This window comes from Balaenoptera musculus, chromosome 3, assembly GCF_009873245.2.
Source record: "Balaenoptera musculus isolate JJ_BM4_2016_0621 chromosome 3, mBalMus1.pri.v3, whole genome shotgun sequence".
Taxonomy (NCBI): domain Eukaryota; kingdom Metazoa; phylum Chordata; class Mammalia; order Artiodactyla; family Balaenopteridae; genus Balaenoptera; species Balaenoptera musculus.
The window spans coordinates 27547115-27575062 of record NC_045787.1 but is presented as its reverse complement, the minus strand read 5'-3'; the positions used below and the strand labels follow the sequence as shown (position 1 = coordinate 27575062).

The window sequence follows — 27948 nt, the reverse complement described above, 5'->3', positions numbered from 1 at the left end:
CCACCCATGCCCCATGACAGACAATAATAAACCAGGCTCCACCAAACCCAGCCTTTCGCTCTGGAACTTCAAGCATCACTCCAGGAAACCACTACCAGCGTGGGCCCAGGAGGTAAAATATACTTGTTCTCCTTGCCCTATTCTACGCTATACCTCCTGTCAATCTGTTTTTGTGGGCATGGCGGAGTGGCTGTTGATTGTAGAGTTTCCCCAGTGCTCTGCTAAAGACCAGGCACCCTGAGCTGGCTCTTTGTGGCTTCGCAGCCTCTGTTCCCCTTCAGGGAGACCCTGGTGGGGGGGAGCTAAATGCTGCTAAATGTTCACTTCTCTATCTGCCCCAGTGTTGCCAGCCATTCCTAGAATCCTGATTTGGAAAAGCCACTGCCCCTTGGCACCTGGATATTAGAGCAGATTTTGCTCCCCACCCACTCATACACCAAGGTTTGGCAAATATTTTCTCTTTTAATTTTGTAGAGGCAGTGTTAGAATATTTACTAGTGATAGGAAAGAATATGAATGCAGCAGCCTGGAAACAATCTAGTTTATGGGTCATAAATTTCATCACTAAGGTCTTGCCCAAGACTGGTTTGGCTGACACAAAATTTACTGAGTGTATCACCTGTTCTCCTACTTAACTGCAGTTCTCTCTGGAAATAATCACCCCAAATCCTCCTTTTCCACCCTGCTTTTCTTTGGCTTTCTCTCCCCATCCCCTCAGCCCAGAAAAGGCTATTTTTGTTCACATGACCAAGAAGACGGTAGATCACTAATAGGTTAATGGGCATTGAGGCACCTTCCCTCTTCCCCCTCCTATAAAGAGAAAAGGATGGTTTTCCTTGCTCCTTCTATTGTCTCCTACAGCTTAAGACCTATCAAAAGTTATACCAAAATAAGTTTTCTGCATGCAGCTGTCCTAGAGGTGTCTAACAAGGACAAAGATGAGGCTCATGTTCCGTGCCGTCACACTTCCGGTAAGTCTGGGTGACGGGCTACAGCTGCAACACTAGCTAATACTTACAGAGCACTCACCATATACCAAACACCATGCGAAGTGCTTTATGTGAATAATCTCATTTACTCTTTATTATCTCTCCATATTATAGATGCTATTCTAATCCTCATTAGAGAAAACTGAGGCTTAGGATAACTTGCCCTACGGCACACAGAAAGTAGAGGGGCCTGGATTCAGACACAGGTCTGTCTGACTCTAAAGTCCATGACCTTGACTACTGTATTCTAACAGTTAGAACTGTCCAGTAATGGAAAGGGCCACCTGGACAGGTAATGAGTGAGTTCCTGATTTGAGGAGGTGTTTCAACAGGTACTGGACAAACAGTAATCTTAAAAATCTGTTCTACCAGCACAGCTCACTCTAATGTCAGGGATGATTTCCTGTTTGCCTGTATGGCTGCTTATTAGTCATCATTATCATCATCACCTCTAATTAGCACATACTATGTGTCAGGCATCTTTCTGAGGAGTTGTACTTACATTAACTCATTAACTCATTTATGAAGTAGGTATTATTATCCCCATTTTATAGGTGAGAAAACTGAGAAATAAAGTGACTTGTGGCAAGCTCACCCAGCTAATAAATAAACTGATTGTAACTCAGGCATCTGGCTCTAGTCCATTCTCTTAACACTACATTATATTGTCTCAATATTTGACATGTATGTGATACTCTTTTTAAAATTTTATTCTTTTTTATTATCAGAGGTATAATACATATTTGTTGTTTTAAAAAAAAGTCAAATAATATACATTATTTCAACACAAGTTGAAAGTCCTCCATAATTCCATACCCCAGAGATTACTGTTACCCTCCTTAATTATATAGTTACGTATATTTATGGGTTATACTATATATAATACTAATATCTATTTGTGTGTGTGTTTTTACCTCTAACAATATATCTGGGATATTTTTCCATGAGTCTTCAAAGCTCTACTTCATGCTTTTGAATGACCATATTATATAATTTATGTTTTACATTCCATAATCTGACCCCAATTTATCTTTCCAAACTCATCTCCAGCACGTTCCTACTCAGGTACCTCCAGCTACAACAACTCAAGGCCACTTGCTTCTCCTCAGAAATATCAAGTCTCTCCAGGCCACTATGCTGTTGTTTGTGCTACTTGAAATGCCCTCCTCTGGCTTTTCTACCTGTTGATGTTTTACTTTTCTTTGAAGACCCAGCCACCTGCCTGCTGCGTACACACTGTCTCCACCTGCATTTCCAGCCCTACAATTTATTACTTGTCCTCTGTTTATATTTCTATTAAAGCTTTACTACAGACTAACTTGTAATCTGGTCATGTGTGTCTGTTTTCTTGAAAGGACTGTATCTTAAACATCTTAGTATTTCTAGAGCTTAGAGGGAGGTTGATATGTAAATGATTAAAACTGAAGTCCATTTGTGACTTAGGTAAAAGTCAGACTAAACAATCTCAAAGTTTACTTCCAAATCTGAGATTTTCTGTGCCTTTTCTTTACACTGAAATCTTATTTGAGGCCCTTGCAACTAACATTTAACCTTGGAAACCAACTCCTATTTCATGGGGCCAGTTCTGCTTTCACTTCTTTGCAGAGGCTTCAAAAGCCAAGAATTTGGGCTCTTGGCAATGAAAGCTCGGTGAATGTTGTCACTGGGTTTCCAGAGGAGGTAGGGTAGAAAGCACAAGAGCACATCAGGAAACTAGCAGAGTTCCAGGACATCTGGGATTGATTATTCCAGCAAGATGCTCAAGCCAAGAGAACAATTCCTGCACTGGGTTTTTTGTGGGGTTTTTTGTTTGGTGGTGGTGGTGGTGTTGTTTGACATCTGGGCTTTGGCAGCCACGCCTATGGCTTTGCTCAGCAATTCTTGAGGAATGAGATATGAGCTTGTTTCAGGGCTCACATCTTACTGACTGGACTTCTGCTACAGCAGAGTCCTTCAAAAGACTCTTCTTTTCCCCTTACATGTGCTTTCTTGGTAGGTCTAGGTCTCATTGTCATTTACAGAGAGAAGAATTAGCCTCTGAGAACCAAAAGAAACTCATACTACCTGGGGTCTGAATTGGGTTATACCAATGCTTCCTAATTTCTCCTCCTCCTATCATTCTTTTCAAATCATGGACAAGGAACCAGGAACAGTAAAAAAAAAAAAAACTCGAGGGAAAAGCAACCTCAAGCTACTGAGGAAATGGATTCACTCCAGCTATTCTGAAGTTTCTCTTTTTAAATACAAGCTGAGTAGAACTTTTGTTCCAGTTTTGAGGACACATGCATTTCTTGTCTGAAGTTATATGTTTTATACTTTTAGTTTCATTATTATTACCTTCAGTGTACAAAATGTACTTTAGATATGTTCAAAGATTCAAATTCTCAATCTAATTCTCAAACATACAAACATATTGTTAATACTGCCCAACGATCAATCACAATTAGGATTTCAAATATTCTGACCTATTACCCTGGAAGCAAAAGGCATGTACTGCAGAAGAAGGGGGAAGGAAATGTGTTTTGCTAACATTCATTGAGTACATATTCTGCCAGGCATTGGCCTATGCATGTTATATATGTTATTTTATTGAAAACTCACAACAACTCTATGTCATATGCTATTATTTGCATTTTAGTGATGGAGAAAACAAGGCTCAGAGGTTAAGTGATTTTTCCAAGGTCATATACTTATTAAGTGGCAGAGGCAGGTTTAAGATGACAGGGCTGACTCCAGTAATATATACTCTTTTCCCATCACTCTTAATATAAAATAATAATAGCGTGATATATAGAAGCTTCTTATCGAAACATTCTGACCTATTATCTCCAGCATCTCAAAAAGATAATTCTTCTTCTTATTATTCTTATGCCAACATTTATTGAGTACTTAAGACCTGTCAGGCCCTGATCTAAGTGCTGTATTATATGTGATCTTATTATTTCTCAGAAAATCCACTTTTTGAGGAAGGTACTGTTATTTCACTGATGAATAAAGGTGCTGAGAGAGGTTAAGTAAGTTCACCTAGGTCAGAGAGCCTGATTTAAAATCCGGACAGCCTACCTTCAGAGAGTAAGCTACATTGCCCACGGAGAGCACATTCTGGAGTTAGAGACCTGGGTTCCCATCCCAGCTCCGCCTCCTCCTGGGTAATTCAACTTGAACATATCTGTCCTCAGTTCCCCCGTATGTAAAACGAGGTTCTGGGGACTTGCCTGCTGATCAGGCGTCCCCATATGCAGTCTCAAATTCCTCAAAAGTCAGAATCCCTATTAATGTAGTGAAAGGCAGTGTATTTTTGAACTATGACAGACCTGGGTTCAAATCCTACCACACTTACCAGCTAGATGATTTTAAACAAGATATTCAAACTTTCTGAGTCTCAGTTTCATCACCTGAACATGTAAGATAAAAATACCTACCAGGGGCTTCCCTGGTGGCGCAGTGGTTGAGAATCTGCCTGCCAATGCAGGGGACAGGGGTTCGAGCCCTGGTCTGGAAAGATCCCACATGCCGTGGAGCAACTCAGCCCGTGAGCCACAACTACTGAGCCTGCGCGTCTGGAGACTGTGCTCCGCAACAAGAGAGGCCGCGATAGTGAGAGGCCCGCGCACCGCAATGAAGAGTGGCCCCCGCTCGCCACAACTAGAGAAAGCCCTCGCACAGAAACAAAGACCCAACACAGCCAAAAATAAATAAATAAAATAAAATAAGGTACTGCTTACTTAAAAAACAAAAAAACAAAAAAAACAACCTACAGAATAGGGTTATTTATGAATCAGAAATAATATATGTATGTTACAATATCAGGGGATTGGAAGAAGTTCTACCTTATCGTTATTATTAATACTGTTACAGTTACTGACTAAGAAAACATACTTTCATATACACCAGCAGGCAGAGGGCAAAGTTCCCCATATACCCTCCTACCGTGGGCATCACTGAGAGAGGCTAGAGAACATTCTCTCCTGGGTGAGATCAAGCAGGAGACAGTCTGCTGTTGGGCCTCCTGTAGGTGTGGCTCTGACTGAGGTGGATGGGGACACGATGGGCTGATGTATTCTCTGTGCTCATCTTGTCCCCCCCCCGGCCAGCGTAGTGAGAAAGTACTAACTGTGAGCCACCTCCAGTGAAATGCAATCAGAGTCCTAACTCTCACCCCATAATGACACCCCTCTTTGTCAGAGGGCTCTAAGGGGAAAGCACATGGCCTTTAGAGTCACACTTGCTTGGGTCCAAACCTCCAAGACTTAAGTGAATTTAGGCATGTTCTTTTATAGAACATCAGGCCCCCTTCTGTCAAATGAGAACTATCATGTAGGGTATTTGTAAAAATTAAATACTTTATGAGTAGGATCTAGCTCAGTTTTAGGGATTTAGTGTACACTCAACAAAAGAGAACAGTTCAGGATCAATATCATTCTGAGATGAACAAACAGCAGTGATATGCCAAGGGTCAAGAAGGGGGCAGGTCTACACAAAACACTCTTCTTTGGCTGAAATTCTAAACATTTTTTAAGAAGAATCTGAAGAGGCTCTTTTATTTTTAACTTTGGAGACAACTGTTTCCCCCCAAAAGTTGCCTTATGTTTAGGGACTTAGATTTTGTGTGTTTAGCAAGAAAGATAAGTTTAACATATTCACTTACTTTTTTTTCTGGCCGCGCCCCCGGCTTGTAGGATCTTAGTTCCCCCACCAGGGATGGAACCCAGGCTCTCACCAGTGAAAGCATGGAGTCCTAACCACTGGACCGCCAGGGAATTCCTTCACTTGCTTTGTTATAAACCCAATTTGTATCTACCACAAGCTGTTAGCTGAAACAGTCTTGTAGGACTTGGTTACAATGCTCAGCATTGAAAGAGACATAAATACTAAATAATATTGCAGCAGACCCCTGTAACATCGGGTTCTGAGAGACTACTAGAAATTGACTAGGTACCTGCAGTTTAGGATTTGGCCAGATCCATAGTACAGGTTGGCATTTTGCCTTACTAACAAGAATAACAGGTGAATCACCCCTAAATGAATGAATCTGGGTGAGGCCAAGCTATCCATATATCCACACTGAAGAGCTGGTTGATGATCAGGGTCAGAACTTACCTCTGCATTAGGGTAAGGAGGTTTTTTGTGTCTCTGCTTTTACAGTGCTCGTGTCCATATATGAGGATTTGAATTATCAGACACTGTAGGCGAGTTGTGAAGCATAACAGTTTAAAGAGAATCAAATAACAAGCACCTTCATTATAAACCAGACTCAGGAGAGCACCAGTGGAACTGAGATGTCACAGGTTTACATTTCAGATGCCTCTACTACTCTTCCTCCTGGTTCCTTTCCAAGGAGGAAGGACTCTGAATCAAAGGCTCTGTCCCCCTAGTGCTGCACCTGTATCATTCCACTTCACTGAAGCTTCCACTACCATATGTGGCTGTGGAAAACCAAAGTAACAGGCCTGAAAATCGACAGCATGCCTACCTAAAACCCGCAGTGGTTTCCACCAGGATTTTCCAAATAGCTGTAATCAAACGGGTAGATATAAATGAAATCAGTGTACGTGTCCCAAACTTGAATTGCATTCTCATGCTACATAACTTTACTCTTAGGCAGTTTTCCATTGTAAATTTTATTGCTGACCTCTCTATCCAATCAAGATGGAATTATAGGCACCAGATTTGCCCTCCCACGTGAAACAACCAGAAAAGAAAAAGTAGACGAAATATATTTGGAACGATCTTCAAGACAATGAACATTAGGCAACAAAGGACAGTGTTCCCTGAGAGAGGGAAAGCAAGTGAAATAAACGCTATGATTGCCCCAGATTACTGCCTTGAGACCATCTCCAGGCTGTGATGCAGGGAAGTGGAGCTCAGCAGACGCCCTGAATTGAGGATATGGAGCTGAGAGTCTCAGGAGACTCTCAGGGCAGAGTAACAGAGGAGAGACAGCTGCATAGAAAGAGAATAAGAATATCTGTATCTGCAGTGTGTCCCCTTCAAGTGCAGTTGGCCCTCAGTCTGGGAACCTGCAGATACAGAGGGCCGACCGTACTACAACATTTTATACTAGGGACTTGAGCATCTGCAGACTTTGGTGTTGGTGAGGGGGACAGGTGGGAAGTCCTAGAACCAATCCCCCATGGATACCGAGGGACAACTGTATTCAGCAGAGTACTGATTAACACAGAGCTGTAAAAACTGCCCAAGGCTTGAGAAAAGAATCATCTGAAGGTACTGGAGGGAACAGTGCCCTGTGTTTATACAGGGCCAGGTATAGTGGCCTCTTCACATCAGCCAAACTGGAAAGACTCATTGTCATGGAGCATTGGGTGGGCTACTCAGAGGTACTGAGGCTTTTGCTTCAGTAATGGGGGTTAATTAGCCCTTGACTAAACGCAGCCCTACTCCCATCTAACCAATCTTAAAAGCAGGACCTAAAAGGACCAAAATGTAATTTAGCTGAATTCCACAACAAAGTAATTTAACTGATTTCCAGAACAAAGTTCAAGAATACTTACAGAAATACAAAAATAGCCAACACCCAACAAGGTAAAATACACAATGTCCGGCATCCAAACAAAGATTCACGTTGAATCCCTGCTCCAGATGGAGGATGTAGACATGCCATCAAACATTCATTGCTGGTTGGCCTTCCCTGGTGGCGCAGTGGTTGAGAATCTGCCTGCCAATGCAGGGGACACGGGTTCGAGCCCTGGTCCAGGAGGATCCCACATGCCGTGGAGCAACTGGGCCCGTGAGCCACAACTACTGAGCCTGCGCGTCTGGAGCCTGTGCTCCGCAGCAAGAGAGGCCGCGATAGTGAGAGGCCCGCGCACCGCGATGAAGAGCGGCCCCCGCTTGCCGCAACTAGAGAAAAGCCCTACGCACAGAAACGCAGACCCAACACAGCCAAAAATAAATAAATAATTAATTAATTTAAAAAAAAAAAACACTCATTGCCGCTAAAATCCAGATGGGGCTCTCTTTCATTGACTTTGTATGGAACATGGTAAGCCCGTACAGTGTATATGCTGGGGTCTTTTTTCATTTCAGGAAAGTTATCTCCAACGATTTCTTTGATTACTGTTTCTATTCCAAGTATTATAGTTCCTCTTCAGAAAAACAGAGAATTCTTTGGCTGAATCTCTACTTTGTCCTCCACATCAGCTACTTTCTCATTATACACATTCTTCCTTGTCCTCTGCATTATAGGAAAGCTTTTCAAATTTGTCATATGAATCACTGTTTCTTAAAACTGACAGGATATTACACCTCTAGAAGTATTAAAAATGCAGATTCTGGACACTTAGTGTCGTCTGGACACTAAGAACATCTGATTTGATGGTCTGAGGTGGGACTCAGGAGTCTGTTTTCTGTTTCATTTTTGTTTTGTTTTTTACTGACTCTTGCAATTCTAGACTGAGAAAATATTGTTCAACATCATTACAGCATGTTAAGATGCTCTTCCTTATTTTCAATGTGGATTTGAATTTTTTAAATTTCTTGTTTCCCTGAAATAAATTCCTTCTTTTTTTTCTTTTTCTTTCTTTCTTTTTTTTTTGTTTTTTTGGCCATGCTGCATGGCTTGTGAGACCTTAGTTCCCTGACCAGGGATCAAACCCAGGCCCCAACAGTGAAAGCACGGAGTCCTAACCATTGGACCACAAGGGAATTCCCTGTTTCCCTGAAATTCCTTCTTAATTCAGCCTTAGCATTTTAATCTCATCTCATCTTTTGGCCTCAAACTGTCATCCTTTCATTTTAAAGTTTTCTCTCCTTACAGGTTTATAATCCCATTACATAGCTGCCATCCATGTGTTTATGCTTCCCTTGAAGAAGCTATTCTGATCCTTATAACTTATTTTTGAAGGGTTTTCTTTTTCTCTGAATCTTCAAAATGAAGTCCCCTTTCTTCTGTTATTTACTATTTTCATACTTATTACATTAAGTTAACCTGAAATGATATAAAATATCTCCACACCTGCCGATATGTGTGTGTGTGTATTGCTTTTTTTTTTTTTTTTTTTTTGGCCACACTGCACAGCTTGCGGGATCATAGTTCCCTAACCAGGGACTGAACCTGGGGCCCCTGGAGTGAAATCACAGAGTCCTAACCACTGGACCACCAGGGAATTCCCATGTGTGGATTGCTTTTGACTCTGCCCTCTTGAATATCAGTTGATCTTTACCAACTTTTCCTCTGACATTAAACTAATTTGGGTTTTATGTAGAGACATCACTACCGATCTTACCTAGTCTTTAGCTTGGGCTGTTAGTATGCTGACTGGCTGAACAACTGTTAGTCACACCTCTTGCCACATCCTACTACTAGGCAATGAGCTTCCAGGGTTGTCTGAGCTCCCTGGAAGGGGAATCAGTGCTCAGGTAATGATGGCTAGACAAGGTGTTCCTTATTCCAACACAACCTTTGGTGCTTTCACAAGATTCTGCTACTGCCATACCAAGTTTCCAGGATTTTAGGGTATTACTCTTCTAAAACTCTGGTCCAGGCACAGACACAACAAAAGTTTCTGTAGTCATATTCTCCCTTAGCACATCTAAGAATGTGAAGAATTTTCAAAAGAGAATACTTTACTTTAAAAAAAAAAAAGAAAGAAAGAAAAAGAGAAGAAAAAAAAGGAAGGAGAGAGAGAGGGAAGGAAAGGGAAAACACACACACACACACACACACACACACACACACACACACACATCTCCCCTCACATTTTGCTTACAGGCCTGGGAGCAAATGTAAAAAACCAGCCAGTATTCACCTTCCTTAGCAGCTGAATTGCCTTTCTGAGCTCTCCTTTGGTAAAGCAGATCCTGCCCATGTTATAAAAAGTTTCAGCCACTTTTTTACTACAGTCACCATAGCTGATGACCTGAGACTTCAATAAAGCCTTTAGCAGTCTGTAAGCCTCCTAGGGGATAAAAAAATATGTACATATTTTTAATTCACCTGGTAATTCTGAAGGAGCACGCTGGTTGTATTCCATGAGCTTTTCAAACCTTCAGAAAAACTGAAAGAATAGTAGAATGAATACACATAATATTTTAACCTAGATTCACCAATTGGCTATCATTTTGCCACATTTGCTTTCTCTTTAAAAAATTATACGTATATGTAATAGATAACATTTTTATATACATACATAAATACATACACATATATATTTTTGTTGAAAATAAGTTGTACTTAAGATACTTTACCCCTAAATACTTAAGCATGTATCTTCTTAGAACAAGAACATTTTCCTACATAACTATAATAACATTATCACTCTCAAAATTTTTTACATTGATATAATATTAATATATGCTCTGTATTCAAATTTCCCAATTGTCCAATAATGTTCTTTATAACTTTAAAAATCTAATATCCAATGAAGAATCAAATATTGCATTTAGTTTTCACAATCCTTTAGTCTTCTTTAATCTGTAGCAGTTCTGCCCTTTCATAATATGGGCATTTTTTTTTTTAAAGTCCAGGCCAGTTGTCTTTCAGCTCAACTCTCACTCTTAACTACTTACTATACAGCATATGATTTAGAGAAAAATTAAGTATACATTGGAAGTTATTTATAGAACAACATGGCTTGTACTCATTGGATTTCCCAATGTGCTTTCTTTAGAGGGAGTGAAGAGGTATAGTTATTGCTGGCACCCTCAAGAATGGCACATCACCCTCTGCCTGTGTTAACTATGTTGACATTTATAAATAGAACATTTCTTTGGAACTGGGTTGAACATGTAATCAACATCCTCATAGGTGGCAAGTCAGAACAAACATAAAAAGGATGTCAGTTGTTGTTTTCCAGGAAACATTGCCAATAATTTAGGAGTCTCAAGGTTCTATATTATCTTTGCATTTTTCAGAATAGGAAGACATGCATATAAGTAGATTTTCCTATTTTTTCAGTGTACAAGTCTTTCACCTCCTTGGTTAAGTTTATTCCTAAGTATTTTATCCTTTTTTTTTTTTTTTTTTTTAGTATTTTATTCTTTTTGATACTTTTGTAGATGGGAGTGTTTTCTTAATTTCTTTTTCAGATTGTTCATTGTTGGTGTATAGAAACACAGCAGATTTTTGTATGTTGATTTTGTATCCTGAAATTTTTTTTTTTTTTTTATATCAGGATGCACTCTTTATTTGTTTATTTTTTTTTTTTATATCAGGATGCACTCTTTATTTGTTTATTTATTTATTATTTATGGCTGTGTTGGGTCTTTGTTTCTGTGCGAGGGCTTTCTTTAGTTGCGGCAAGTGTGGGGTCACTCTTCATCGCAGTGCGCAGGCCTCTCACTATCGCGGCCTCTCTTGTTGCGGAGCACAGGCTCCAGATGCGCAGGCTCAGTAGTTGTGGCTCACGGGCCCAGCTGCTCCACGGCATGTGGGATCTTCCCAGACCAGGGCTCGAACCCGTGTCCCCTGCATTAGCAGGCAGATTCTCAACCACTGCGCCACCAGGGAAGCCCCCTGAAATTTTTTTATATCCTGTGATTTATTAGTTCTAACAGTTCGTGTGTGTGTGTGTGTGTGTGTGTGTGTGTGTGTGTGTGAAATCCTTAGTGTTTTCTACATATAAGAATATAAGATCATATAATCTGCAAATAGAAATAATTCACTTATTTCTTTCCAATTTGGATGACTTTTATTTCTTTTGCTGGCCTAATTGCTCTGGCTAGTACTTCCAGGACTATATTGAATAGAAGTGGGCAAGAGTAGGCATCCTTGTCCTATTATTGATCTTAGAAAAAAATGCTTTCAATTTTTCATCACTGAGTATGATGTTACCTGTGAGCTTTTCATATATGACCTTTGCTATTCCTAGTTTGTTGAATGTTTTTATCATAAAAAGATGTTGAATTTTGTCAAACATTTTTTCTGTATTCTTGCAATGATCATGTGATTTTTATCCTTCATTCTGATAATGTAGTGTATCACATTGATTGTATTTCATGTGTTGAACCATTCTTGCATCCTAGGGATAAATTCCACTTGGTCATGGTGTGTGGTCATTATAATATGCTGGTGAATTCAGTTTGCTAGTATTTTGTTGAAATTTTTGCATCTATATTCATCAAGGATATTGTTCTGTAGTTTTCTTTTCTTGTAGTCTTTTCCTAGCTTTGGTATCAAGGTAATGCTGGCCTCATAAAATGAGTTTGGAAGCATTCCTTCCTCTTCAATTTTTTGGGAAGAGTTTGAGGAGTACTGGAGTTAATTTTTCTTTAAACGTTTCATAGAATTCACCAGTGAAGCCATTTGATCTTGGGCTTTTCTTGTTGGCACATTTGAATTCCTTACTAGTTAAAGTTCTATTCAGATTTTCTGTTTCTTCATGGTTCAGTCTTAGCAGGTTGTATGTTTCTAGGAATTTATCCATTTCTTCTAGGTTATCCAAGTTGTTGGAATGTAATTGTTCATAGTAGTCTCTTGTAATCCTTTTAATTTCTGTGGCATCAGTTGTAATGTTTCTTCTTTCATTTCTGATTTTATTTATTTGAGTCTTCTCTCTGTTGTTCTTATTTAGTCTAGCTATTCATTGGGACTGATTCCAGTAGCTCAGGCTCCTGGTTCTCACAAAGTGTGTTTCTCTGGGTAGAGTAGGCTGGCTCTTCAGTTGAACCCGTGTAACTTTCTCTTTGGCTTCCTTCTTTTTCTGATCTTTCATGCATTTCTTTCATGCATTTCAGGAATTTATCCTGGCCCTTAGAGTGCTTAATATGCTCAATATGTACATTAATCCTCTTGGCAAGAGGATTACCCTTAACTTGTTTGTTTATAACAATGCCAACAGCAAGCTGGGTAACATTGTAGACTCTTCCAATTTTGCCATGGTAACATTTCTGGGCATTGCTTTTTGAACAATGCCCATTCCCTTACTGTATACAAGATTACCTTTCCTGTAGATCCCCAAGGATGTGGCCAAAGAAATAACTCCATGTTTTCTAAAAGGCCTAGAGAACATATAATGGATGCCTCTCCTCTTTCCCTTTGTGTTCATCGTTTTAAGGAATTACTGGAAGATGGCAGTTCTGGCCAATGGATCCTGTTTATTTTTTATCAGTGGCAGATTAAACCCCTGTTTGAAAAAAAATGTTATATTTCATGGGAACACAATTCCCAAATCATCTGAGTTTCTGTTATGGTCCTCTAGAACAGGCTGAGAGTCTCATCTCAGGCTTGAGGTTGGGAGAAAAAGCTCCTTTTAAAATGGAATTATCCCACAGGAAATGTGTTATAAAATTCAGCAAAGTAACTCAATAGTTATTGAGCACCTACTATGTGCCAGTTACTGTTTCAGACACTAGGGACACTGCAGTGAACAAAACAGACAAAACCCTTGTCCTCATGGAGCTTGTTTCCTAGTAGTAAAGGTGACCTGTCCACAGTCCTGCTTGTGGTTTAGATTCAGAGCCACCTGGCACTCAAGACACTTTTGCATCTCTGTCTAGGAGCTTGGTACACTTGGTTAGAAGCAGACAGCTGTCAGGCATTGGTACTGGTGTCTTATCACAAAGTCAAGATGTTCACTGTATCAGAACATAACAAGGATAAGCTATGAGATTCTGGCCAAGTACTTTCTTGGAAACTAAATTAAAATATTAGGTCAATCTGTGGCTTTACATTAATCTTTGGAACCAACAAAAAATATTGCAGCCACTGTAAAAAAAAAAAAAAAAGTCACAAACCACCACAAGGTTTTTTGCCTCTACAAGTGGCAATTAAAATAGAACTAAAGAAGATGTCATCATTTATAAAAATGTTCAAATGTGGAATAAAAAAAGCTTTTTCTTCATTCCTTGAAAAAAAATTCATACTTATTAAGTGCCTAGAAATTTACTCTTAAACTGGTTGTCACATGGCCAACAAGACCATGTCAGATCCACACCTGTTTCTCACATGCCTGAGGAAGAATAAAGTTGGCTTGGTCAGGTCAAAGTCACATGGGATCTCATGACGAATAAAGGTCTTCACTGCTTTCATGCTGAACTCAGTACATAAAGTTTTTGAGTTTTTGAGTAACAGTTTAGACTCATGGGACTTCTAAGTAAAAGGTCAGCAATCAAAAGCATTTTCTATAACTGTTTTTTTAATGTGAAAACAAAAGTTTGATTAATAAAGAATTGAAGACCGGAAACTGAGAAGGAAATAATATATCAAGAGAAAAAGAAACTATCAGCTATATCCAAAGATAAAAGCCAATTTTGACTTAAAATATTAAATTTACAGGACCAGAGATTATATGTGTCCAGGATTTGAAGGACCTCATGTTTCAAGATACAAGATAAATACTTTTTTTTTCTTTACTAATATTGCAAGCTGCACCAGCCCTATTTTTACTGCTGGCTTTACCTGAGCCTTCTCTGAGCTCCAGTTTCGGAATTACGAGATGAAAAAGGCTGTCCCAATCTAATAAACAATCTAGCAATTACATTTATGAGTTGATAACATTTACCTGTTTTTCCCCATTTTGCACAAGCCATTTGCAAAATTCTTCAATGGTCGTCAGTGTTTCATAATCCTCTGGGCCCAATGTTGTTTGATATGCAGTGATGCTTTTTATAAAATATATCTCAACAGCATCTGCAAAAAAGGGAAACAATTATTTAAGGCAATATGCTAGCCTTTACAAGTGTCTAATTTCAGCTTTAGCTAAATTAATTAGACAATTGCATGCTTAAAGCCCATGCCTGTCCTCTTTCCAGCACTCATAAAAGCCTCAAAAAGTCTGAGATATAATTTGATGGCATATCAGATGATGTTCTGATTTTATTCTCTTGATGAAATGCATGGACTTCCTGTAGGAAAAGAAAGCTTATGTCTGAACAGTCTTATCCTGAGACCTAAAATAACCATCATATTAAACTCCCAAGTGCAACGCAGGACTATGTTTTTAGCTAAATTAAAATCTGATGGAGATTACTGCTTACCGGGGCTTCTGTTCAGTGTATGTGTGTGTGGAGAGAGAGGGTGAGTTCTGATTTTCAAAGAACTTTAAATATACAGTTGTTATCGTTTAAAAATTTACTTCTAATGTTGTCTTTTTTTCCAAACATAATAGATGTTTATGTAATCAATCTAGAAAATGCAGAGAAGCAAAAAGAAAATGAACATTATCTCCATACACATCACTCAGGAACAGACACTAACATTTTTTTAACCACTGTATTAAGGTGTAATTTGTATACCACACATTCACCCATTGTAATTATACAGTCTGATAAGGTTTTAGTAAATTTATATAGTTATATAATCATGATACATGATGTGATCACACAATATATAGTCTTTTCAGGCTGGATTCTTTCATGTAGCATACTGTTTTTGAGGTTCATCCATGTTGTTGCATGAATTAGTACTTTACTCCTTTTTATTGATGAGTAGTTTTCTATCATATGGATATATCACATTTTGTTTACACATTCACAAGTTGGTGAATATTCGTGTATGTGTATACAGTCTACTATGTTTATCCACATACTTATCAGTTCCAATTCCATTCCTTTCTGTGGATTTGAGTTACCATCTGCTGTCATTTTCTTTCAGCCTAATGGCTTCCTTTAGTATTTTTTAGGGCAAGACTGCTACCAACAAACCCTGTTTTTGTTAATCAGGAAATATCTTTATCTCACCTTCATTTTTGAAGGATAGTTCTGCTGGATGTACAATTCTTGGTTGAATTTTATTGCAGTATTTTGAACATATTATTCCACTGCCTTCTAGCCTTCATTTATCTGATGAAAAATAAACCATTAATCCTATTGTTGTTCCCCCGTACAGAGTTGTTTTTCCACTGCTGCTTTTAAGATTTTCTCTTTGTCATTCAGCAATTTTTTTTTAATTAATTAATTTATTTATTTATTTATTTCTGGCTGTGCTGGGTCTTTGTTTCTGTGCGAGGGCTTTCTCTAGTTGTGGCAAGCGGGGGCCACTCTTTGCGATGCGCGGGCCTCTCACTATCGCGGCCTCTCTTGTTGCGGAGCACAGGCTCCAGACGCGCAGGCTCAGTAGTTGTGGCTCACAGGCCCAGCTGCTCCGCGGCATGTGGGATCTTCCCAGACCAGGGCTCGAACCCGTGTCCCCTGCATTGGCAGGCAGATTCTCAACCACTGCGCCACCAGGGAAGCCCTCATTCAGCAATTTGACTTTGTGTCTAATTATGGTTTTCTTTGTGCTTACCTTACTTGGCACTGAGACTTTTGAATATGTGGATAACATTTTTATCAAATTTGGGAACTCTGGGGCCATTATTTCTTTAGATGCTTTTCTGCCTCATTCTTTCTCCTCTCCTTATGCAGTTCTCATTACGTGAGTGTTGGTACATCTGCCATTGTCCCACAGATCTCTTATGCTCTGTTCATTTCTCTTCAATATCTCCTATCTCTGTTCTTTGGATCGGATCATCTCTAGTGACCTACTTTTGAGCTATCTCTATCTTTTCTGCCATCTCAAATCTGATGTGATCATTAACACATTTTTCATTCAGTTACTATATTTTAAAACTCTAGAATTTCCATTTTAGCTGGTTTTTAAAAGTAATTTATATTCTCTATTGAGATTTCCTATTTACTAAGTAATTTTCATAATATTTTCTTTTAATTCTTTGAACAGTTTCCTTTAATTCTTTGAACATACTTATGATACCTACTTTGAAGCCTTTGCTAAATCCAACATCCAGCCCACTTACAGTCAAGTTCTTTTCCTTTTTCTTTTCTTTTTCTTTTCTTTTTTTTTTTTTTTTTTTTTTTATTTATTTATTTTTGGCTGTGTTGGGTCTTCGTTGCTGTGCGAGGGCTTTCTCCAGTTGCGGTGAGTGGGGGCCACTCTTCATCGCGGTGCGCGGGCCTCTCACTATCGCGGCCTCTCTTGTTGCAGAGCACAGGCTCCAGACGCACAGGCTCAGTAGTTGTGGCTCACGGGCCTAGTTGCTCCGGGGCATGTGGGATCTTCCCAGACCAGGGCTCGAACCCGTGTCCCCTGCATTGGCAGGCGGATTCTCAACCACTGCACCACCAGGGAAGCCCTCCTTTTTCTTTTCTTTTCTTTATTTTTATTTCTTTATTTTTCTTTGGCTGTGCTGCTCAGCTTGTGGGATCTTAGTTCCCTGACCAGGAATTGAACCCAGGCCCTCAGCAGTGAAAGCACGGGGTCCTACCCACTGGACCGCCAGGGAATTCCCTAGAGTCAATTTTTCTGAGTCACAGGTTCCTGCCTCCTTGTATTCTTGTCTCTTTTTTGCTGACAACTGTACATTTTAGATAATACATAGGAGCAATCACAGATTCTGATACATCTTTGTGGGATTTTGTTTTGTTTTGTTTTTAAACTACAGAATCTGTCTCCCCCATGGAGCTTGGAGGCTAATGTCTTTGCTCTGGTGTTATTTTTGTGTGCGTTTGTTTTTTGTTTTCGTTTTTGATTAACAGACTTTTTAGAGCAGTTTTACATTAACAGCAAAATTGAGTGGAAAATACAGAGATTTCCAATATAACCCTGCCCCCAAATATGTACTTACAATGGTTAACTTTGTGTGTCAACTAGACTGTGCTGAGGGATCCCAGATAGGCTGGTAAAGAATAATTTCTGCTGTGTCTGTGAAGATATTTCTGGAAGATATTAGCATTTAAATTAGTATACTGAGTAAAGAAGATCTACCCTTACTAACATAGGCAGGAATGATCCAATCCATTAAGGGTCTGAATAGAATCAAAAAAGGGGAAAGGAAGAGCGATTTGTCTCTTTCTTTTCTTGAGTTGAGAAATCCATCTACTCCTGCCCTTTGGGCCTTTGGGCGCCAAGACTTACGTCAGTGGGCCCCCACGTCCCCCAGTTCTCAGGCCTTTGGCCTCAGACTGGGATTTACACCATCAGCTCCCCTGGTTCTCAGGCCTTCAGACTCAGACTAAATTATACCACCAGCATTCCTGGTTCTTCAGCTTGCAGATGGCAGATTGTGGTACTTCTCATTCTCCATAACCATGTATGAGCCAATTTCTATAATAAAGCTCCTCTTTTATATCTCTATCTATATATACTGTTGGTTATGTTTCTCTGGAGAACTCTAACACAGATTTTGGTACCAGGAGTGGGCTCAACAACTTGGACTCCCACTCACCAAGGCCAGCCTGGTTATGGCCACTGTGGTCTATGTCTTTCATCCTCTGTTGAGTGATCTGTATGTAGATTGGGGGGTACATTTAAAGCTCTGCCACATTTCAAGTCTCCTTTGCTTGTTACTTTCTGCTGGACTCTCCAATGTCCCCTGCATGTGTATGTGGTTTCCCAGTTGGCCAGGGATGTTGGAAAGCTCATCTAGCCTTTCTATGGCTCTCTCATTTCAAGGTTCCTCCGGTTAAAATTTATGATTGGCCTGCGACTGACACCAACCAGTACAGCAAATTCAGGCTAACAAATATCAGGCAATCCCCAATTCATTTCCTACTAAGTTGGCCACTTTTATCTGATAAATCTGTAGGGTTTTGCCCCTTGCTCTAAACTGAGTCAGCAGTCTCCTCTGCCAGCAAAGCTGCTGGTTCTCTTGGCTAGCTCTGTGCTGATAGAATTGCTATTCTCAAGGACTAAGCTGGGGCAGCGGATGGACAGGAGCAGCCCCACGCAAGATGCCAGAAAGACTCTCTCTTTATCTAAAGCTCTAACAGTTTTTTGAGAATGATTTGCAATCTGTTTGCTGCTTATCTATTTCCAGTGCCCTGAAATGGGTGTTTTTGATCATTTTATTTACTTTGTGTGTGTGTGTGTGTGTGCATTTGCTGTGTATGTTGAGAGTGTATACAGACCTCTTTACAAAGCCACAGCCAGAAGTCTCTGCCTCTGTTTACATTTTGATGTACATTTTGATGCAGTTCTACTTACTTTGCAGTTCATTTTTCATGTTTACATATAAGTAACTATAAACAGTAGTATTTTCTGTGTCCTAAAAATTCAAGTTATTTTTTCCTTAATGCTGTTTTTTAAAATTAACCTTCTCTTTACTTATAAAATCTGGTCCTTTTATTTATTTTATTTTATTTTAGCCACGCTGCGCGGCTTGCGAGATCTCAGTTCCCCGACCAAGGATTGAACCCGGGCCGTGGCAGTAAAGCCTGGAATCCTAACCACTAGGCCACCAGGGAACTCCCAAAATCTAGCCCTTTTAAACACTACAAGATTCTATCTAGTTAATATACCAAATTTTCCTTTCATTTATTGATAAGGTTGTTTCTAATTTTTCACAATTACAAATACTGCCACAGTGAACATCCTTATACATGTTTCCTTTTCAATTTTACTAGATATATCAAATTGGTTCCCCAATTTCATATCAATTTACACTATCACTCCCAACAGGTATGAATGAGCAGACCTGTTTACCCACTGTCTGGCAAAAGCTAGATATTTTCAAATTTTTAAAATTTTCACATAGGATGGGTGAAAGCTTGATCTCATTACAGTTTTAAAATATACATAGTTGTAAGATGTGTGACATCCTGCCAAATTGCCCTTCAGGGAGTTTGTAATCAAATTGTTCTCATCAATCACAAATGGTACCCTTTTTAAAATGTTGACAATTTGATAGAAGAAAATTGGCATCTTTCCTGTTTTATATTATTTCTTGATTATTGTAAAGTAAATGTAAATTTTAGCTCTTACATTTAGGACAATGATTCATTTTGAGTTAATGTTTATGTACAATATGAGAGTGTTTGGGGGGTTTTTTTGGTGTTTGGATACCAATTGTTCCAATACTATCTGCTGAAAAGACTATCATTTACACATTGAATTGCTTTTGCACCTTTGTCAAAAATTAATTGGCCATTAATTAATTAAGTCTATTTCTAGACTCTCCTTGTGTTCCAATGATTCTGATTTCTGTCTATCTCTTCACCAATACCACTCTTGCTAACTGTTGCTTTAGAGGAAGTCTTAAAATCAAGTGGTGTGATTCTCTCCAACTGTACTATTTTTAAAAATTGCTTTAGTTTCTTGGTTTCTTTGCTTTTCCATATAAATTCTAGAGTCGGCTTGTCTATATTTACAAAAATTGCTGCTGGGATTTTGATCATAATTGCATTAAATCCATAGACTGATTTGGGAAGAACTGACCTCTTTACTATATTGAGCCTTCCAATCCAAGAACACAGTGTGTCTCCATTTATTTAGGTCATCTCTGACCTCTTTGATCAGGATTTTGTAGTTTTCAGGACATAGATCCTGTATATATTTTGTTAGATTTATACCTAAGTGTTTCACTTGGGAGGAGGGGACCATTGTAAACGATATCTTTAAAAATTTTGGTTTCCAGTTGTACCTTGCTAATATAGAAGTATGACTGGTTTTTGTGTGTTGATCTTGTACCCTATGACCTTGCGAAGCTTAAACTCACTTACTAGATCTAGGAGATTTGTAGATTCCTTGGAATTCTAGATTCCTTGGCCAGTCATGTTATCTACAAATAGAGACCATTTTATTTCCTCTAAGCTGTATGTCTTTTTCTTGCCTATTACACTGGCTAAGACTTCCAGTACTATGTTGAGTAAGAGTAGCGAGTGAACATCTTCCCCTTGTTCTTAATCTTAAGAGGAAAGCATTCAGTCTTACTGTTAAACATGATGTTAGCTGTAGGTTTTTTGTACAGGCCTTTTATCAGATTGAGGAAGTTCCCCTTCCATCATGAAAGGATGTTAAATTTTGTCACATGCTTTTTCTGCATCAATTGACAAGATTCAGGTTTGAATACTGAACCAGCCTGACATTCTCAAAGAAAAAACCTCACTTGATCATGGTGTATTATTCTTTCTTTATATATTGCTATATATTTTGTTGAGGATTTTTTACATCTATGTGCATGAAAGGTATTGGTCTATAGTTGGTTTTTTTGTTTTGGTTTTGTTTTTTCTTCCAATGTCTTTGCCTGATTTTGTTATCAGGGTGATGCTGGCCTCATAAGATGAGTTGGGAAGTAATCCCTCTTCCTCAATTTTATGAAAAGATTATGTAGGATGGGTGCTATTTCTTCTTTAAATGTTACGTAGAATTACCCAGTGAAATCCCCTGGGCTTGGAGATTTCCTTCTCAGAAAGTTAACTACAAATCTTTTTTTTTTTAATAATTAGGGTCTATTTGGGTTATCTGTTCATCTTGGTTGAGTTTGTTTTTTATTTTATTTATGGTATTTCATGACAGGCACAAGTCTTAGGTCTTTTTATAATTAAACCTATCAATCTCTTCTTTTCTGGTATATCTTTGTGTGCTCAGAGAGTTCTTTCCTCCAATTTTTAACTTCAGTACATTTTATTCCAGTACTGTACTTTCTTCTGGCTAATTTATATTTTTTAGTTTTGATGTAAAAAATATTAATCCATCTGGAATTTAGTGAATGCTAGGAGGTGATGATCCAGATTTTCCTTAAAGTTAAAAATTAGTATCCAAGAAAAGAATAAGGTGGCCTTGGAATCTCCTAACTCTATAATCATAAACTTTTTCTCATAAAAAACAAATTTTACATATTCACAAATAGATTAAATTTCTTAATAACCATAACTAATTTTTTTTTGTATTTTTTGTAATAGATTGGAGTGTAACTGCTTCACAATACTGTGTTAGTCTCTGTCATACAACAAAGTGAATCAGCCACATGCACACACACATCCCCACATCCCCTCCCCCATGAGCCTCCCTCCCACACTCCCCATCCCACCTCTCTAGGTATAGCAAAGCACCGAGCTGATCTCCCTGTGCTATGCTGCTGCTTCCCACTAGCTATCTATTTTACATTTGGTAGTGTATATGTGTCGATGCTATTCTCACTTCGCTCCAGCTTTCCCCTCCCCGCCATGTCCTTAAGTCCACTCTCTATGTCTACGTCTTTATTCCTGCCCTGCCACTAGGTTCATCAGAATGAGTCCAAAAATTCATTCACGGAATTTTTTTAGATTCCATATATATGTGTTAGCATACGGTATTTGTTTTTCTCTTTGACTTACTTCACTCTGTATGACAGACTCTAGGTCCATCCACCTCACTACAAATAACTCAATTTCATTTCTTTTTATGGCTGAGTAATATTCCACTGCATATATGTGCCACATCTTCTTTATCCATTCATCTGTTGATGGACATTTAAGTTGGTTCCATGTCCTGGTTATTGTAAATAGTGCTGCAGTGAACACTGTGGTACATGACTCTTTTTGAATTATGGTTTTCTCAGGGTATATGCCCAGTAGTGGGATTGCTGGGTCATACGGTAGTTCTATTTTTAGTTTTTTAAGGAACCTCCATACTGTTCTCCATAGTGGTTGTATCAATTTACATTCCCACCAATTTTTTAAAAATCAAATATATAGATGGAGCACAAATACTGTGAGTATTCACAAGGACATTCTTTAAATGAGCAAGAGGATTAGCTAGAAAACACAGAATACGAAGCTTCAATTAACATTCATGCTAAAGAAAACAATATTCAAAATATCCAAATAATTTCTGAAAACTAAAAAAAAAAGTTTATTTAATAACATGGGGGAATACAAGAGTGGAAAAAAGTAGGACACAAAGCTTTCCCTATAATATCCTCCCTCCCTCCCTCCCTCTCTCTCTCTCTCTCTCTCACACACACACACACACACACACACACACACACACACACTTTTCCTCTCTCTCTCTTTTTCTCATATATGACTGGAAAATAATGTCCACCAAAATGGATTACTTTTATAAGCACAGAAAATCAACATTTAAAAAATATTTAAGTTACATTCTTTACAAATCCCCAACTCCTCCCGATAAACCACTGAATACATTCGTGTCCATTGATTGGATCAAGCCGGGTGAGCATGGGACAGTGTCCTCCCTTACCAGTTCCTTTGCGTCTCTCCCAAAGCTGCCCACTTTGAAAAGGATGACTCTGCCTAAGGAAGGACTACTGTTGCATGAGATCATGACTTGGCTTTCCTCTAGAACCCCCAGTACCTCACTTTTGAATATAAATCAAGAAAATTCTAGCTGCTACAAACATTCTCTCATATAAGCCAGAGGAAGAGTCAAGGAGGCTGAGAGTGGAGGAAGATGAGGGGAGGAGCCAACGTTTTTCTCTTTTATCACTGGACCTCCTCACTAACTGATACATCTCGGGTCACATTCATAGCGTGGAGGATTTCTGCTCTTTATGCAGGTGAGTTTTGCTGAGACTCTAAGGCAATAAAGGAAATGGAAATCAGTTGATCTTACTGGTTTTGATGTTCCAACTAATTTGGGGAGATAGGATTGTGCCGAAATTCATGCCTAAATGATTTCCTACAAAATGGTAGCCAGTCTTATCTTTCCATCACAGACATGAATAGCTACTTATAATCTGTCCATATTGATAGATAGACCATTCCATTTGCCAATGTGCTTCCCTCCTATGACCGGGAAATGTTAATATCTGCGAAACCACCTCTTCTACCTACCCCTGTGTTGGGCCTCTCCAGATGTGGCATCAGCCTTGGCTAGTAACGCACTCACCTCTGCAGCTTGGGGGCTGACTTCAGTGAACAAAGAAACACAGATAGAACGGGCCTGGAATAGAGAAAATCATAACAAGGTAAGTACCCAAATGACAGTGTTTCACTGTGGATTTTATAGTAGCTCTCATAGAATTGTTAGTTGATTGAAAGCTGATATGTATATAATCATAAAGTTACATGAGAGATGAGTTTGAGTCCCAGCTCTGCTACTTCCTAGCTGTGAGTCTTGAGCAAGGAATTTTACCTTCATATGTAGAAGGAATATTTAGTTTCCATTGATTAGGGTTTGGGAAAGATTAAATGAGATGGTGCACGCAAAGCACCGGGCACAGTACCCTTCACATGGTAAGTTCTCAATAAATGTCAGCTATGATTATTTTTATTACATTTCATAGCAGAAATAAAATCATAACTTTAGCTCAGCCTCTCAAAGGCTCAGTATCAAAAAAAAGTCTAGTGAAGCATGAATCCTAGAGCCATACTTCCTGGGTTCCCATCTTAGCTCAGCCATTTACTGTAACATAAGGCAAGTCACTAATTTCTCTGACTATAAAACAGGGGTGACAAAAATAGTATTTATCACAAACAGTTGTAAAGATTAAATGAATACATGTAAAGTGTTTGGAATATCACCTGGAATGTAGTAAGCACTAGAGAAGTACAGATTTTATTATTATTATTATCTGAACTGAAATGGAAGGAGTAGCAACCTGGAAAGAGAAAGAAGACAGAAAACATCCAGTCCACACGCACCAGCAAGAGAAGAGCCACCTGTACTTCATTTGTCACAGGCCAAACACCGTGAGGTGTTTCAAGGAACTCCAGAGATTATCAGACAACACTTTAGAGCTAAGACACTGTGCAGAGTTGTTATGAGTACAGGCTCTGGAGTCAAATTTTCTGAGTTCAAATCCCTACCCCCCCACTTGTTAGCTACACAACTTCAACTGAATTAGCTATAGTTCTTTGGGCTTCAGTTTCCTCATCCTTAAGATAAAAAAAAAAAAAAAAAAATGGCACTTACTTCATATGCTTATTTCATGGATTAAATGAATTAATATATCCTCAAGTGCACATGGTAAAAGCATTCCATAAATTTGAACTATTATTTTTGTTGTTATTAGGAAACACTGATTATTTATTGTTTTATCCATTCTGATCTGATCTGACCACTGCTTTAAGAGAGTCTTGGACACACCAGATTGGCTTTCTCTGTAAGCAGTGGACTCCCTGCTTTCAGGGCAGCATTCCCTAACATCTCTCCATTGTGTGATGTTAATAACCTTGGATTTTTGGATTGTCTGCAATGCCTTTTCTTCAGTAGCAGACTGTTTCCACATACACTGTTGGATGGCATTACACCTTTTCTGTGATACAGGAAATCCAGTACTGTGATCTGTTTTTGGTTATGAGAGATACCTGAGGCCATGAGCATGGTTCTCATTTGAGGAGAGAAAAGGTGAATTTAACTAGCAGTTTCAAGGGACGTTTCAAGTACATTATACATATAGTGCCCTACTCTGTTTCCATTATGATAAACTCAACATTCCTTTGTATGTTTAGTTTTGTTTTCCCCTCTGCATTTGTCAAATTACTTACCTACAAGCAAAACACACTTATGGTGGTTTAACCATAAACTTTGAGATACAACCAGCTAGACTAGTTTAACGGACAAATGATGGTACTGCACCAAAATATCATAAATTTTCATTTAAAAAGTCCTTTGCATTTGCTAAAGACTTAACTTCAGTTGCCCCTATGGCCTTTTTCCCTGGAGTAGACTTTCTCAGCTCCCTCTTCCCAGCACAGACAGAGGTGAGGGAAGCCTGGTAGGGGAAGTGCTGTCTTAAATCAGGTCACACAGCAGATAGGCCCACTGTGAGTCGTTGTTCTCTGTCCAGGTCATTTAAAGTTGAGGAAAGTCTCTTGCGTGGATCTGGAGGAAAATCGATCCCATCCCCTGTTCTGAGAAGCCCAAGCGTCCCTGGCCCTGGGAACTGGGCCTGGGGCCAAACAAGCCCACCTGACCAGGGCTTCAGCCAACCCACCTACCTGCTGCAAGTACTGGACGGCCTGGTCATGGTTCCTCCTCAGCTGCTTGATCTGAGCAATTTCCTCGTAAAGACCAACCAGATCTGATGTCCTATCACCCTTAGCAGCAATAACATTGTCAATTGCCTTTTCAAAGTATGCCAGAGCTAGGTTTAACCTGCGGTTGGCCAAGGGGGCTCTATAAGAAAAGGGACAAGAATGGAAAGTCACAGAGAGGCCACTTGCTTTGTAGATGCAAAAGGAGCTGATTCTAAGAACTAAATGATTTGGCCTTCATAGGCCAATCATCTGAGTGGCTGGCTCAAAACCTAGCCTTGTTGTAAACAAACTCCTACTAACCTGCATTTTACCCACCAGATTCCACTGACTACCATTCATCAAACCCATTAGTATATCATGCAATAGTCTAATTTTATAAAAAAGCAAATGGAAAAAATGGCTTCCGGCAGTTCATAACATGGGATAATTTACCCATAAACAAAGACTTTTAAAATCAAAATAAAATTTTATTACCTCTGGCTCCCTCTCTTTTAGGCCACAGCAGAGGATTTTCTTTGTTTGATTTAGTTTAGTTTATTCCTCCTCAGTTAAAAACGAGAGAGGATAGAGAAAACAACGTAAATATTCCCCCACCAAAAGGGGACGGTTAAATAAATTATGGTACATCATACAATAAAATACTTCAGACATTAATCATGTTTTCTTTTTAGACTAATATGGAGAAAAATTTTAAATGTGTTAAGTTCAAAATACAGTTATAAAACTATACTTAAAATATAATCCTGATAAGACCTTCAATATGGCGGAGGAGTAAGACGTGGAGATCACCTTCCTCCCCACAAATACATCAGAAATACATCTACATGTGGAACAACTCCTACAGAACACCTACTGAACGCTGGCAGAAGACCTCAGACCTCCCAAAAGGCAAGAAACTCCCCACGTACCTGGGCAGGGCAAAAGAAAAAAGGAAAAACAGACACAAAAGAATAGGGATGGGACCTGCACCAGTGGGAGGGAGCTGTGAAGAAGGAAAGGTCTCCACGCACTAGGAAGACCCTTCGCGGGCAGAGACTGCGGGTGGGGGAGGGGGGAGCTTCGGAGCCACGGAGGAGAGCACAGCCACAGGGGTGTGGAGGGCAAAGCGGAGAGATTCCCGCACAGAGGGTCGGTGCCGACCAGCACTCACCAGCCCGAGAGGCTTGTCTGCTCACCCGCCGGGGTGGGCGGGGGCTGGGAGCCAAGGCTCGGGCTTCGGTCGGATCGCAGGGAGAGGACTGGGGTTGGCTGCGTGAACACAGCCTGAAGGGGGCTAGTGCAACACAGCTAGCCGGGAGGGAGTCCGGGAAAAGGTCTGGAGCTGCCAAAGAGGCAAGAGACCATTGTTTCAAGGTGCGCGAGGAGAGGGGATTCAGAGCACGGCCTAAACAAGCTCCAGAGACAGGCGCGAGCCACGGCTATCAGCGTGGACCCCAGAGACGGGCGTGAGAGGCTAAGGCTGCTACTGCAGCCACCAAGAATCCAGTGTGCAAGCACAGGTCGCTATCCACACCTCCCTTCCCGGGAGCCTGTGCAGCCCGCCACTGCCAGGGTCCCGTGATCCAGGGACAACTTCCCCAGGAGAACACATGGCACGCCTCAGGCTGGTGCAACGTCACGCTGGCCTCTGCCGCTGCAGGCTCACCCTGCATCCGTACCCCTCTCTCCCCCCGGCCTGAGTGAGCCAGAGTGCCCAAATCCTGTCTGGGTGGGAACAGACGCCCTCAGGTGACCTACACGCAGAGGCGGGTCCAAATCCAAAGCTGAACCCCAGGAGCTGTGCGAACAAAGAAGAGAAAGGGAAATCTCTCCCAGCAGCCTCAGGAGCAGCGGATTAAATCTCTACAGTCAACTTGATGTACCCTGCATCTGTGGAATACCTGAATAGACAACAAACCATCCCAAAATTGAGGCAGTAGACTTTGGGAGCAACTGCAGACTTAGGATTTGCTGTATGCGACTGACTGGTTTCTGGTTTCATGTTTATCTTAGTTTAGTATTTAGAGTTTATTATCATTGGTAGATTTGTTTATTGATTTGGTTGCTCTCTTCCTTTTTTTGTATATAGATATATATTTTTTTTCCTTTTTCTCTTTTTGTGAGTGTGTATAGGTATGCTTCTTTGTGTGATTTTGTCTGGATAGCTTTGCTTTTACCATTTGCCCTAGGGTTCTGTCTGTCAGTTTTTTTGTTTTTTTCTTTAGTATAGTTTTTAGCGCTTGTTATCATTGGTGGATTTGTTTCTTGGTTTGGCTGTTCTCTTTCTTTCTTTCTTCTTTTTTTTTTTATTACTTTTTAATTCTTTTTATTTTTAATATTTTTTTATTTTTTATTTTAATAACTTTATTTCTTTTTATTCTAT

General features: G+C 39.6%; 1 protein-coding gene across 1 annotated transcript in view; it reads right to left on the bottom strand.

Moving 5' to 3' along the window:
* TTC23L (tetratricopeptide repeat domain 23 like) overlaps positions 1-27948 on the bottom strand; it is a 57955-nt gene that overhangs the window by 2552 nt on the left and 27455 nt on the right. Inside the window, exons 9-12 of the mRNA XM_036846076.1 lie at positions 25548-25725; positions 23439-23547; positions 14450-14577; positions 6090-6172 (exon numbers count right to left, since the gene is read on the bottom strand). Coding sequence (XP_036701971.1) covers positions 6090-6172; positions 14450-14577; positions 23439-23547; positions 25548-25725 — 498 coding nt within the window. The remainder of the gene's footprint in view (positions 1-6089; positions 6173-14449; positions 14578-23438; positions 23548-25547; positions 25726-27948) is intronic.